Source organism: Cicer arietinum, chromosome 4 (assembly GCF_000331145.2).
Source record: "Cicer arietinum cultivar CDC Frontier isolate Library 1 chromosome 4, Cicar.CDCFrontier_v2.0, whole genome shotgun sequence".
NCBI lineage: Eukaryota > Viridiplantae > Streptophyta > Magnoliopsida > Fabales > Fabaceae > Cicer > Cicer arietinum.
This window is the reverse complement of record NC_021163.2, coordinates 22,645,105-22,658,054: the sequence shown is the minus strand read 5'-3', so window position 1 is coordinate 22,658,054 and position 12,950 is coordinate 22,645,105. Positions and strand designations below refer to the sequence as shown.

The window sequence follows — 12,950 nt, the reverse complement described above, 5'->3', positions numbered from 1 at the left end:
ATTGTTCAGATGACCTTGATAAACTAATAGAATATGAAGATTTTTTTCTCAAAGTTACAGAAAACGACGAGCGTTATATTAAAAAGATCTATTGGGAACAAATTCTACCTCCAAAAATTATATCCAAAGAATTAGATGACAAAGACTTTCACGTTACGACGTGGTGGTTGAATTCATGAAGAATAACATGGTTTCAATTGAAAGATTTGAAAATCAATGTGAGAGGTTATTTGAGAGTAAGTGGTTAAGTTTGAGAAGCTGGAGGAGAAGTTGAAGATTGAAGATAATTTCATTGTTGTGGTAGAAGAAGATAAGCAAGAGGAAAAGACGAACGAGGAAAATAAAAAAGAAGAGATTGATAAAGTTCGAGATTCAATTTATGCCTTGTTCATCAATGTCCAATTGAGAAGGACATGGAAACAACTTTTATTTCTTAAGTTCATGGAATTTCTACCAAACAAAAAGAAAAAGAAGGATGATGTGTTCTTCCTGTCATATATGCCACCTTGACAGTAGTTGAGACGTCAAGCTCAAGACACTAAACGAGCGCTTATTGGGAGGCAACCCAATTTTATATCCTTTGCACCGTATTTATTTATTGCATTTCAGATTTATTTTACTCCATTTAGTTCCAATTTTAGTCTCTAATTGCTAGTTCTCTTAGTTTTGATGTTTGGTATGAGCAAGGAATCAAAAAGATGCGTTGAGAAGCGATTGTATAGCTCCAAATGACAGAACGCGCGTCCAAGCGCGCCTGGAGCGCTTTTTCCAGGTGTTGCCACTGTAACCGCGCGCCTGAAGCGATTTTTCCAGCATTTGTCACTATCAACGCGCGCCTGAAGCGCGCCCAAGCGCGCTTGAAGCGCTTTTCACGACCAAGTTTTATAACCTCTGTCTTCTCACATTCCAAACCTCCTCCATTATCATCAAAGGTCAGTCTCCTTTTCTTCATTATCACTCTCCAAACCCTCCTCCAATATCTCAAGTAAGTTTTCCTATCCTATCCAACATTATTTCATCCTCAAGTAAGTTTCCCCCAATTTCTAATATCAACTCTTTCTTGTTCATCGATGCATCTGGGTTCCTTAATTGTTCATACATGCATGTCGAATTTATGTTAGTATTAGGAATTGTTCATACATGCATGTTGATTTTCTGAGATTGAATAAGTGTTAATGTTGCATATATGTGAGTTGTTCATGTGTTTTATGACTGCAACCCAACTGTTTGTTAAAATGACACAACCACTTCTGCACTTTAAGGACCACGAAAATTGTATTGCACTCCAACTGTTCGTTAAAATGCCATTCAATGCATACACACTATTATCATGTACAATTTTGTTGGACTAACCCAGGGCCACTTAAGTTGTTATTTTTCTAAAGGGGACCATGCTTAAATTAATTATCTCTAACTTGAAATATTTTAAACTATGGGTATGAATACTTGTTTTGCAGGACCTAATGGCAACCCAACAAAAAAGCAAAACAAACTAAGGTCGCAAGTACATCCTTCGCTCAACAGACACCAGGAGGCATGTTTTATGATGATCTATTTGCACATCACCATTATACTGGCGACCATAGCGGAACATGAGCGAATGATCTAAACGAGAATCCTTGAACTACTAAACTGAGAGAAGTTTTCTTTCCTTTTTTTTCCTGTTGTTTGTCCAGTTTCTTTCCGTTTTCTCGTTTTCTTTATTTAATGGTCAGTGTATGTTGACTTTCGTTTCTTTATGTTCTTTTTTTTCCTTTCACTAAATGTGTACTATGATGAAATAGTTGTACTGACTTGCACTTAATCTTAAAATTTATGTTCGTGATTTCGCAAGTTAAATTTCATTTCCTAGATGAGGTTATTGCTCAAGTCGACAAGCCTTCCTAATGCATGCATTCTTGATTACTAAATGGTTGTAGAAGGCTAATATGCCATCAATTTTTCAAAAATACAATTTTAACTTTTCAGAAGCATGTTGGCTTTATTTTGATTATTCATACTTTCTCTTATTATCCTAGCTGTGAGCTTTTGAGTCTAAATACTTAAATTCTTTGTTGTGTGATTATCCAGACATGTGTTATCCCTCTAGAACTTGCACTAATTCTGACTTGCATCACTTGTAATTTATGCATACATTGAGGCAATTTTATTGGTCGTTTAAGCTTTTCTAACTACCCTATGAAAATTTTACCCTTTGCTAGCCCCTTTGAGTCTTGTCCTTTTATTTCGGTTACTAGCCACATTACAAGCAAAACACCTAACTTTAATTAAATCACCTTACTTGGAGTTAGGTAGAAAAAAAATTATAGTCTTGATAAAATTATAAGTTTGGGGTTGCTCATGGGATAGCAACCTTTTAAGTTTGGGGTGGTGATTCTCACAAAAAGAAATAAAAAGAAAAAAAAAAGAAGAAAAAGAAAAAAAATTCAGTTCGTGTACTTTGGTAAATAATATCTTCTTGGTTATTTTGTCATTGTTTGAGAATCTCCATAATGAAAAGGTGAAGAAAAAAAAATGGTAGAATAATCTAGAAATGTATGTCTAACTCCAAGTGGTAAAGCCTACCCTTACCTAAGCCCCATTACAACCCGAAAGTCCTCAAAAAATGTATGTGTTTACTGCATTGTGATTGCTAATTAAAATTTTTTCAAGCCTATGGTAGCGTGATGCATGTTCTAGGATTTGAGCGATAAATTCATAACTCTTTCTAAGCACTTGAGAGAAATTTTGGTGAGATTGTGTGAAGAGAGAGTTGAATTTGATGAATGAATGCCAATGTGTACAAATCTTGTTGTCCTTTTTGTTTTTTTTTAAAACAACCATAGAGCATGATGAATGTTTTGCAGTAGCAACAACTTTGAAAATTGAGTTTAATTTAATTTGAGAAATTGAATTTAAGTGTGCATTTAACTGGACAAAATCTGAAATTAATTGTTGCTTGGGGACAAACAATAGATTAAGTTTGGTGTTGTGATGACTCTTCATCATATGCATATTTTCCCACTATTTTAGTCTTATTTATCCTCAATTATTAGTTAAATTAAGGATTTATTTGATATATTTTGTTGATTTTTATTCTTTGAGTTAATAAAGTATTTTGTGTTTTATTTCAGTGATTAAGTAGGAATTTTTCGTAATTTTACATTGCGTTATGTTTTGGTGCAATGCTGAATTTGGGTGAGAAATCAACATGACATATGTAGAGTATCGCATCCATATCTGGAGTTGTAGATGTCCAATTGGAGTCAACCCAAGTTCAAATGAAAGCTAAGATCCATAGCTACAACTTCCATGAAGACACCAGAACCAAATTCAGACTCGAAAGAGGAGAACAATGCAATATACGCCGGACAGCAGATGCTGCGCGCCCAGGCGCACCTGAAGCGCGTTTTCCAGCAGTTGCTACTGCCCAAACGCGCCTGGGGCGCGCGACGCGCACCAGCAACCATAAAAACGCAAATTTTTTATGTATCTTTTTCACTATTGGGAAGTTGGGAGATTTGTGCCCTAGCATAGAAACTCAAAGACGACCGTTTCTAACATCATTGGAGCAGTTTTATCAAGCATCATTCATGAATCCTTCTTGTAATTCTTCTCTAATCTTTATCTCTTTTATTTCTGTCACGAGTAACTAAACCCTATTTGTTAGGGATGAGTGTAACAAGATGAAACCCTTATTTTTATGATTTGATTTCTAGTTATATGAATGAATTTATTGAATTATTTTTCTCATCTATGTGCTTAATGCTTTTTATTGCTTGATCAACATTAAAATGTTCTACGATTTGTATTTTGAAACGGAAGTGGACTTCACGAATGCTTGAGATGAGAAATTCATGAATTTGTAGTCTAGACATAGGTGCAGGTCATGAAACCAATTAAATTAGTTGCAAAATAATAATTTACAAGAGAATTTCTATACGGTAATGTTTGGTTCTAATCTTAAATCTACTAAGGAATTAGGGGTTACTTTGGAATTAAAGGTTCTGTCACTAAGACATTAGGGCATGAATAATAAAGAGAATTCGATAATAATTCAATAAAGGAATTCAATAACTAGGATCAAATTAGACACCAAGGTTGGATTCGAAGTGAAACTCATCCCTGACATTTTTCTCAATTTATAAAAGATCAATTTTACTACTGTTGTCAATTTTAATTATTATTTCAATCAACTTGGGAACGTTTTGTTCAATTTTAGTAACTAAATAAAATTCAATAGTAAAACGCAATCCTTGAGTTCGACACTCAGTACTACCGTTTTATTATTACTTGCAACGATTCAGTACACTTGCTGAAACGCTATCAATAATGGAAAAAAATAATAACAATAGGATAAATAACTTAATTACGACATAAATATTTTTAAGATTCCTTAACAACTAGGCCGTCAACTTTCTTCTACAAAATTCTAAATAAATTTGGATGTACTGAATTTAAATTCTATCTCAAATTTGAGATAGAAATACCAATTTTGTCTCACTCTAAGACGGAAACAATAATTTTTTCACAAAATATATAATGTGTCGCAAAATATAGTAAAAAAAAATTAAATTAAAGGATTTGTGGTAGAAAATGCATCCAAATTATTGTCTTTGTTTAACTTTTTTCTTGTAGTGTTACAAAGCGAAGAGGCAAACACTTTGTGAGTGTACTCAAACACCTCATTTTCTTGCAAATTCCCCTTTCAGCAAAGATGTTTTTCAATTTGTAAAAATGTTAATTTCTATTAATGTTGTTTAAAATCTTTCTTTTTATCGTGGCTTCTCTCTTTGATTAAATTTTTATTTTGCTTATAAATGCTTTATTTTGCAGGTTTTTGTTTTATCACAGAGTAGAAGAAGACGAATAGGTAAAGCCATGCGACTAATGTGCTAAGGTAGCCATTAGAGCACTATCCATGCTTTATCTATAATTGCTTTAAATATCACTATGCATGCATCACGAACAAGGTGAAAGGCGAGTGGCATTCTTCATATTTTTGTTTAAATTTGTCGGCACTAAATTCACGAAATCTTGGCATATATAAATAGAAAAAATTAATAATCATTCTCATAAAACATTCTCTCTTAACACACTCATCACTCCACCTATTTCATCTCCTTACCAATTAGAAAAAGAAATAACCTTAAACGGAAATGTAATTAATTTTCTTGTTGTTGGCCAGCATTGTTGAACGAACTATGTGCACCGGTTACCTCTCTTTAGAACGAGTTATTCCACTCAACCACTCCATTGATCTGGAGACATTGATAGCTCGCGACAAAGCTCACCACTCAAGAATCTTGGGTCGTGTTGGCTGCTTCATCAACTTCACAGTCCAAGGCACCGCTGAGCCAAACTCCTTTGGGTAAGGCTAACAATCCTCCACCCCTCTCTCAAAAACTCTTTAATTTATTGCTTTAGTTTCTTATTCTCATGTTCTTTTCTTTTACGGTATGCTATATATGTTGTGTTTATGCAAAGATTATATTGTATCCATGTGGTACAAAGGATTAGCTCAGGATTAGTACATTGTACCAAACGATGAATATGGTTGAAGTCGACACAAAAACTGAACCGTGTTTATCAGAGGATATATTGTCTGTTCTTTCAACAATTAGACATATTATCTTATCATCTTTTTCATCTATTCCAAAGAAAAACGTTTTTCATATTAACGTAGCTCTACTTTGGAAATGAATGTTGGTTTTTATGATTAGGATGTATACTACCAAAGTTAAATTGGGATCTCCGCCAAAGGAATTTACTGTAATGATTGATACTGGAAGTGACCTTTTGTGGGTCAACTGCAAATCTTGTAATAATTGTCCTCAATCTAGTGGACTTGGGGTAAGAATTTTAAATTTTCATTCTTGTTTGCTTACTATACATACGATTTAGTGCTACTTACTTTTGGTATAGTGCTTCTTTTGTTGCCTTGGGAATCAAGGTAATAATTTGGAGCTTAAACTTTGTTGCTTATTGTGTTGTATATTGTACAGATTAAGCTTAATTTTTTTGACACGGTTGCTTCATCCACGGCTGGGTTGGTTAAATGCTCAGACCCCAATTGTCCTTTTGGAGTTCAAGGTGCGGATGTTCGATGCTCTCCTCGTGTTAACCATAATCCGTGCAACTACTCCTATCATTTTCAAGATGAGAGTGGTACCTCAGGTGTTTATGTCATTGATGACATTTACTTTGACACAATCATCGGACAATCTTCTCATGTTAGTGTTAAATCCCCGGCCACTGTTTTTTTTGGGTGAGAAACTTTTTTGCTTATTTATTGTGGACAATTATAAATGGATATGTGTGTGATTTCTGATTTGTAATCTTCTTTGATAGCTTTTTGCATTCATTACCATGTTTTTGTTAATACTAATACTTAATATTGATTTTGGTTTGAAGTAAAACTTTATTGGATGGTTGTTTTGGCAATAGATGTAGCACCCATCAATTTGGACGTTTGAATAACACAATAAGAGTGCTTGATGGAATCTTTGGGTTTGCCCTTGGTCCTCTATCAATTGTATCACAATTGTCACCACAAGGAATAATACCCAAAGTTTTCTCTCATTGCTTGAAAGGAGATGGTAATGGAGGAGGTATTCTAGTTCTTGGTGAGATTGTGGAGCCAAGTATTGCATACAGTCCACTTGTCCCATCCCAGTATGTTCTTTTCTGCATTGCTTTTGTCTTTTTCTTTTTGTAGTTTGTGGATCATTTCTCTCTGATATTGCAAAAAAAAAATTGAAGCATTTAAAGGATTTTAATCATTTTATAAATTTTCACAATTACATCATTGTCAATTGGCAATCAATAAGTATGAAATTTATCAATTTTGCTTTGGGAAGTTAGTGTTACAGCATGCTAAGTTGAATGACAGGAAATAGAATTTGATCACTTGAAAGCTAGCTAATTAACCACCGTTTTACGCCAACACCTTACTCAAAGCTTATATAATTTATGTGTGGTGCGGTAACACTATGTCAGTTTTTTAAATTAATTGACCATTTCTTTTGGGTGAATTTTGTTTTATTACATCATCTAGAATTTGTTATTTTAGGTAGTGTGTTGTCACACCAGTGAGTTTGGGAAATATTTGGCTTCATGCCTCTTACGGAGAAGAAAATGTTTTGGTTTCATAAGATGATATTGTTTTGAAGACATATGTCTTGTCATCTTGTGTTGATTGAATCCCCTTAGGTTCCTTTATGTTTTTCTTACGGAAAGTTACTTCGCATGACACACCTCTAGTGAATATGTGTAGTGGAAAACCCTTTTAAAATTGATTAATTTAATTAAATAATTTTTCAATTGAATGTAAAAGGAGATATTTCTAAGAACGGGGTTTTAAAGTGTTTCTTATGTTGTGTTTGTTCTAGTTAAATTGTTCACACTTCTATATGAGATATTTTGCTGTATAATTGATCGATCTTTTTCTTTTTTAATTAAATCTTAGGACTTATTACAACTTGAATCTTGAGAGTATTGCTGTCAATGGAAAACTTCTCTCAATCAATTCAGTTGTATTTGCATCATCAAAATCTAACAACCGACGAACTGTTATTGACACTGGTACAACATTGACATATCTTGTTCAAGAGGCCTATGATCCTCTTGTCAATGCAGTAAGGTTTCTTACTCTTTGGTTTGGTTGTCTTCTATTTTGTTTATTTTATGTAATCACCGTTTGACATTTTTCCATTTGAGCAATATTAAGTTTTATTGTGTTGGATTTAGAACAATTTTGAACCATTCATTGATCTAGTTAATAATTGTTTTTTTGTTTAAAATTTGAAAATGATTTAATGAAAGACTTGTGTGCCTTAAGTTACTTCAACAATTGAGCACCATAATGAGGTTTACATCTTTTTTTATATAATTTTTATTATATGTTTTTTTGCCGAATTTAATTCTTATTATTAATTTTCTCAAAAAGGGGGTTTGCTTATATCCCTTGTATTTTATGAATGATATCGATCTAAACGTATACTAATGTTGAGTTTCTAAATGGACTTGTAGATAACCACTGATGTGTCACAATTTAGCAGTCCCTCTATTTCAGAAGGAAACCAATGCTATTTGGTCTCAACAAGGTAATCAATAATATAGTATTTGTTATGAAGATCTTGATATGTATTCTTAATATGAAAAAAAATTTGTTGTATTAGGTTTTATGAAAATCTCATTAAATTTGTGTGTTTGTTATATATTCAGTATAGATATTTTTCCTTCTATCACTTTTAACTTTGCGGATGGAGCATCCATGGATCTAAAACCAGCACAATACCTTCTGCACTATGATTTAATGGTAAGAACAAGTATGTTTGTTATGTTGCTGGTTATATTCTTTGCATATAAGTAAGGTATTCTTTGGAGTTGTATGCCACTAATGTGCACCTTTACTTTAATAGGATGCTGCAATGTGGTGTTTAGGTTTTCAGAAAGCGCAAAATGGACTCTCAATATTAGGAGGTAAGACGATAAAAAAAATTAAATACATTATATAGTTTGCAAGAAATTGGAATTTTTTTATTTTAATTCTCTCATTTGATTATTAAATGGTAACTTTTAATAAATGATAAAAAAAATTCTGAAGAGGTCTTTTGTATTTGTTGCAAACAATAGGGTGACATCAATTCATCTAGAGTTTCTAGTTTGTTACTACTTCACTTTTTGTAGCTGAAAATGGAAAATATCTTATTGAATGTTACAAAATATGGTTGGACTATCATCTAGAGTTTCTAGTTTGTTACTACTTCACTTTTTGTAGCTGAAAATGGAAAATATCTTATTGAATGTTACAAAATATGGTTGGACTATTATTATCATAATTCAAATTGATTTTTTAATAGATATTTATATTTATTTCTATTTTTCATTCGTCACAACAATCCAATTTTCAAAAAACAAGTCAGAATACTATGCTCACGAATGATAATCGTAACTCAGCATTTTCATGTTTATTTTATGCAACTATGGTAATCATAAATATATTGACAATTATGATTTTATCTTTCACAGATCTTGTCCTAAAAGATAAGATAGTTGTCTATGACTTGGCTAATCGGCGCATTGGATGGACCAACTATAACTGTAAGCTCACCACTTGAATTATTTCCATACAAGAAGTATATAGTCCTTTACGTTGTCTTAAAATGGAAAATTGTGTTTAGGTTCAATGCCGATCAATGTCTCAATGACTCAGAGCAAGGACAAGAATATTAATCCAAGAACTAGATGGTCGAGTGCCAACAATCTAGAAATAAGAATTCTCTATGAACTATTACCTGTAACATTGTGGCTTTTTTTATGCCTATAATACAATCTTCATCCACATTGTTATTTAAATCCAATATTCAAGTGAGCTCATAGAAGATGAAAGATTTGATCTAAATTGATGTAATTTTAGAAATTATATGTCATCTCTCCTTTGTGACTTATTAACCTAAATCCAATTTTACCATGAACAATATGCAATGTGATATACTATTATAATCAAAACAGTAACATGTCTTCACTTGAAAAGCTCATGACAAACTTAATAAGAATATAAAATTAGAAGAAAAAAATGTTACTCTTAACATGAATTGATTTATAAAATCCTGATAGATTTTAAGAAGTTTCATTCATGCATGAGAATGAGCTACTTAGAAGAAGTAAAATGATGAGTGCATTGACTTTGTGAGGAAAACTAGTAATGTCGAACTTTCAAAATAGAAAGAGTGGGTTTTAAAATATGTTTGAATGTGGAGACAATCCTTTTTTCCATTTGTTACATTCTCATATGTAATGTGAAACACTTATGTAAGAGGAACTAGGGAGACCAATCACTAGTTTGTTTATCTCTTAATTTATATACTAGTGCGAATTGTAACACATTGGTAGGGCTTCGTTAGCACAAGAGTGAAGAAAATGAGCGGAAGAAATTTGATCATGCCCTCAATTTAAATCATCAAGAAAAAAATAATTATTCATCACGTTACAATGTTGTGGAATAAATAGTAACTAAATCATGAAGTATTGAAAATCCAATGACCAAACTATAGTAAATTATTCGAACATGAGAATCAAGAAAATAACACAATCTCGATGCCAGCTACAAGTTTTTATATACAAAGTGCTGGAGGAACGTCAATGCAATCATATCTCCAAACACAAACGAAACATATAGTGAATATATCGAAATCAGAGTAACATTACAAAGCAACAAGATCTCACGACACATATATCACATAAAAAGCATAATTAACACATACATAGAAACATACTACAATTCACTTCAGTATTCATGTATGCATGATATCAATGCAATATTATGATCACTTGATGTAGCATTTTATTGTCATGTGGTACCAAATCTGTAACATTCCGAATTTTGAATCCAAAAATTACTTCAAATACTTATTGTTTAGAAAAATGTACTACAATTTTTTTAAGTAAGAATACCTAAACATTTATTCAGTTAAATAATTAGTAACAACCACATTTGTTTAATATTATTAAGAAAATATTTATTCATAGGCTAAAACAAAGTAAACATAATTATTTCTAACGGAAGGGAACTCACTTCCGTATTTCTATAGCATTTTAAAAGTTGGTGACAAAAGACAATTCTATTATTAAAAAAATTTCTTAAAAAAAATTCATTTTTACCCACGTTCGCCGCACATCAATACTCATCAACTATTCTTAAATCTCCTCGAACTCTTTAGTACCTAAAATGTTGTTGTAATGGTCAGTTCTTTTTTCTCATCATCCACATCAAAATAAAGCTAAACATATGAAAAAATGATACAAAATATACAAATGTAAAACTTTTAATTTAAAAGAAACACGCAATCCAAAAAATTGTATAACACTAGACATATGCACTTATGTGTAAAGCTTGCTTCTAAAACTATATGATATGGATATAAATTTGTAACTATGGCAACTTCCACACAGAAAAATTACCAATACCAATGGGAGAATATTATCAAGAATGTATATTCCCACGAAGATATATATGCCGTGACATAACGATATATTATATTTTTATATATTCTTATACAGCCCACTAAGATCATGTCATATGAATTCAAAAAATCATTTTTTCAAATCATCATCTTATTCTTATACATCCCACTAAGATCATATACCACACATTGTGTTGGGTGGGCTCACTCCCCAAGTGGAACCCACCAATTTTACTAGTATTATTATTATTATTGAAAAAAAAAGAAAAAAAAAAGATTTTTAATGGGCTTGGCCCACTTGAAGGTAATAAAAGGGATTTAGAAATCCCTAAGAATACACACAGAAAGACAACGGAAGAAGAACGGTTGCCAGAGAAGAAAAATAAGGGTTTGGTTCCAGTGGTGGTAACAGGTGTGTAGCAAACTTGCTCCGTTTGATCTACAAATCTAGTATGTGATTCCTATCACTGAGTTTGTTATTTGAATATATAATTTGAGTAGTTTTATCTTCTCTGAGAGTTACTTTGGCATACCCACTTTAGTGGAAGGTTGTTATAAGGTTGTTATAGGGTTGTTATTGTTGATTGATATTCCCTATTGTTATTAGGAAGACTCTTGGTGTACCCATTAATTATTATAGTGGAAGTTTTACTGGACTAGGTCCCGTGGTTTTTATTCTCTCAATTTGAGAGAAGTTTTCCACGTTAAAAATTGTGTTTGTCTCATATTTAATTTTCTGTCAATTATTATTGCTCTTGGAATTATATTTTCTGTTTGGCCATTTATCTGCACAGGTGGGGAAAAAAATATTCCGCATTATTAAGATAATTATCGCTAATTATCTCTGGTTTTTTCCCAACAAAGTGGTATCTAGATCTCGGTTATTTGATTTGTGCATTTAAATGGAGGAGGAAAATAAAGGTCCCAATATGATTAAACTCAACTCTTCTAATTATACACTTTGGAAGACTCTCATGGAAGACATGTTATACAGTAAAAATTTGTATGATCCTATTGAGGGTAACACTGCTAAACCCACAAATAAATATGACACTGACTGGAAGAAGATGAATAGAAAGGCAGTGGCGTTGATCAGGCAGTGGTTGGATCTTAGTGTGTATCCACATGTTGAAACTGAAATAGATGCTAACAAGATTTGGGAAAAAATAAAAGAGTTGTATGAACGAAAGAATGTGCAAAATAAAGCATTCTTGATTCGGAAGCTAGTGAATATGAAATACAAAGATGGGGATTCAATGGCAGAGCATATGAGTATTTTTCAGAATACAGTGAATCAGTTGACAACTGCAGAAATTAAATTAGATGATGAGTTGCAAGCGTTGTTATTGTTGAGTTCCTTGCCTGATAATTGGGAAGTCCTTGTTGTGACGTTGACCAATTCAGCTCCAAGTGGAAAGTTGAAAATGTCAACAGTTAAAGAGAGCATGTTGAATGAAGAAGCTCGAAGAAAGGAACGTGGTTTGATTGGTTCTTCTTCAAAGTCAGAAGCACTAGTTACAGAGTCACGGGGGAGAAGTCAATCTAGAAACTTCCATAGATGCGACAACTTTGAAAGTCGTAGCAAGTTAAGAAGCAAGTCGAGGACTATAAAGGAAGTGATATGCTATCATTGTGGCAAAGCGGGTCACATAAAAAGAAATTGCAGGTTCCTTAAGAGAGATCAATCAAGGGAAAAAGATGAAGACAAATAGAAGGAAAATGATAAAGATACAACAACAATTGCATCTGTTAATAATGTCTACATTAGTTGTGATGATATTTCCATAAACCTTGCATGTCATGATTCAACTTGGATTATTGATTCGGGTGCCTCATATCATGTTACTCCTAGGCGTGATTTCTTCTCATCTTACAGTGCTGGTGATTTTGGCATGGTAAAAATGGGAGATGAAGGAGTATGTAAAATTATCGGTATGGGAGATGTTTGGGTTGAAACTGGGATTGGTTGCAAGCTTCAATTGAAGAATGTTAGACACGTTCCTG

The 12,950-nt window shown here is 32.6% G+C and overlaps 1 protein-coding gene and 1 long non-coding RNA gene across 2 annotated transcripts; both read left to right on the top strand.

The window, feature by feature from the left end:
* Nucleotides 1–5,668: 5,668 nt before the first annotated feature.
* Nucleotides 5,669–7,613, top strand: LOC140920163 (uncharacterized). The gene is made up of 3 exons (XR_012162797.1): nucleotides 5,669–5,832; nucleotides 5,985–6,654; nucleotides 7,448–7,613. It is a non-coding gene; the product is annotated as an uncharacterized lncRNA (long non-coding RNA).
* Nucleotides 7,614–8,003: 390 nt separating this feature from the next.
* Nucleotides 8,004–9,310, top strand: LOC101505441 (aspartic proteinase 36). Its single transcript, XM_027333560.2, has 5 exons — nucleotides 8,004–8,084; nucleotides 8,206–8,299; nucleotides 8,403–8,463; nucleotides 9,013–9,084; nucleotides 9,165–9,310. The coding sequence occupies exons 2-5, from the start codon at nucleotides 8,255–8,257 to the stop codon at nucleotides 9,308–9,310; spliced, it is 324 nt and encodes a 107-aa protein (XP_027189361.2). The 5' UTR covers nucleotides 8,004–8,084; nucleotides 8,206–8,254.
* The last annotated feature ends 3,640 nt before the right edge of the window (nucleotides 9,311–12,950 follow it).

What these genes read in the sequence shown, in the direction of transcription:
- LOC101505441 (XM_027333560.2), top strand. Translation starts at nt 8,255, where the DNA reads ATGGATCTAAAACCAGCACAATACCTTCTGCACTATGATTTAATG. An exon ending in TTCTGCACTATGATTTAATG is followed by an intron (nt 8,300 to 8,402) that starts GTAAGAACAAGT and finishes TTACTTTAATAG; the next exon opens with GATGCTGCAATGTGGTGTTT. An exon ending in TGGACTCTCAATATTAGGAG is followed by an intron (nt 8,464 to 9,012) that starts GTAAGACGATAA and finishes TATCTTTCACAG; the next exon opens with ATCTTGTCCTAAAAGATAAG.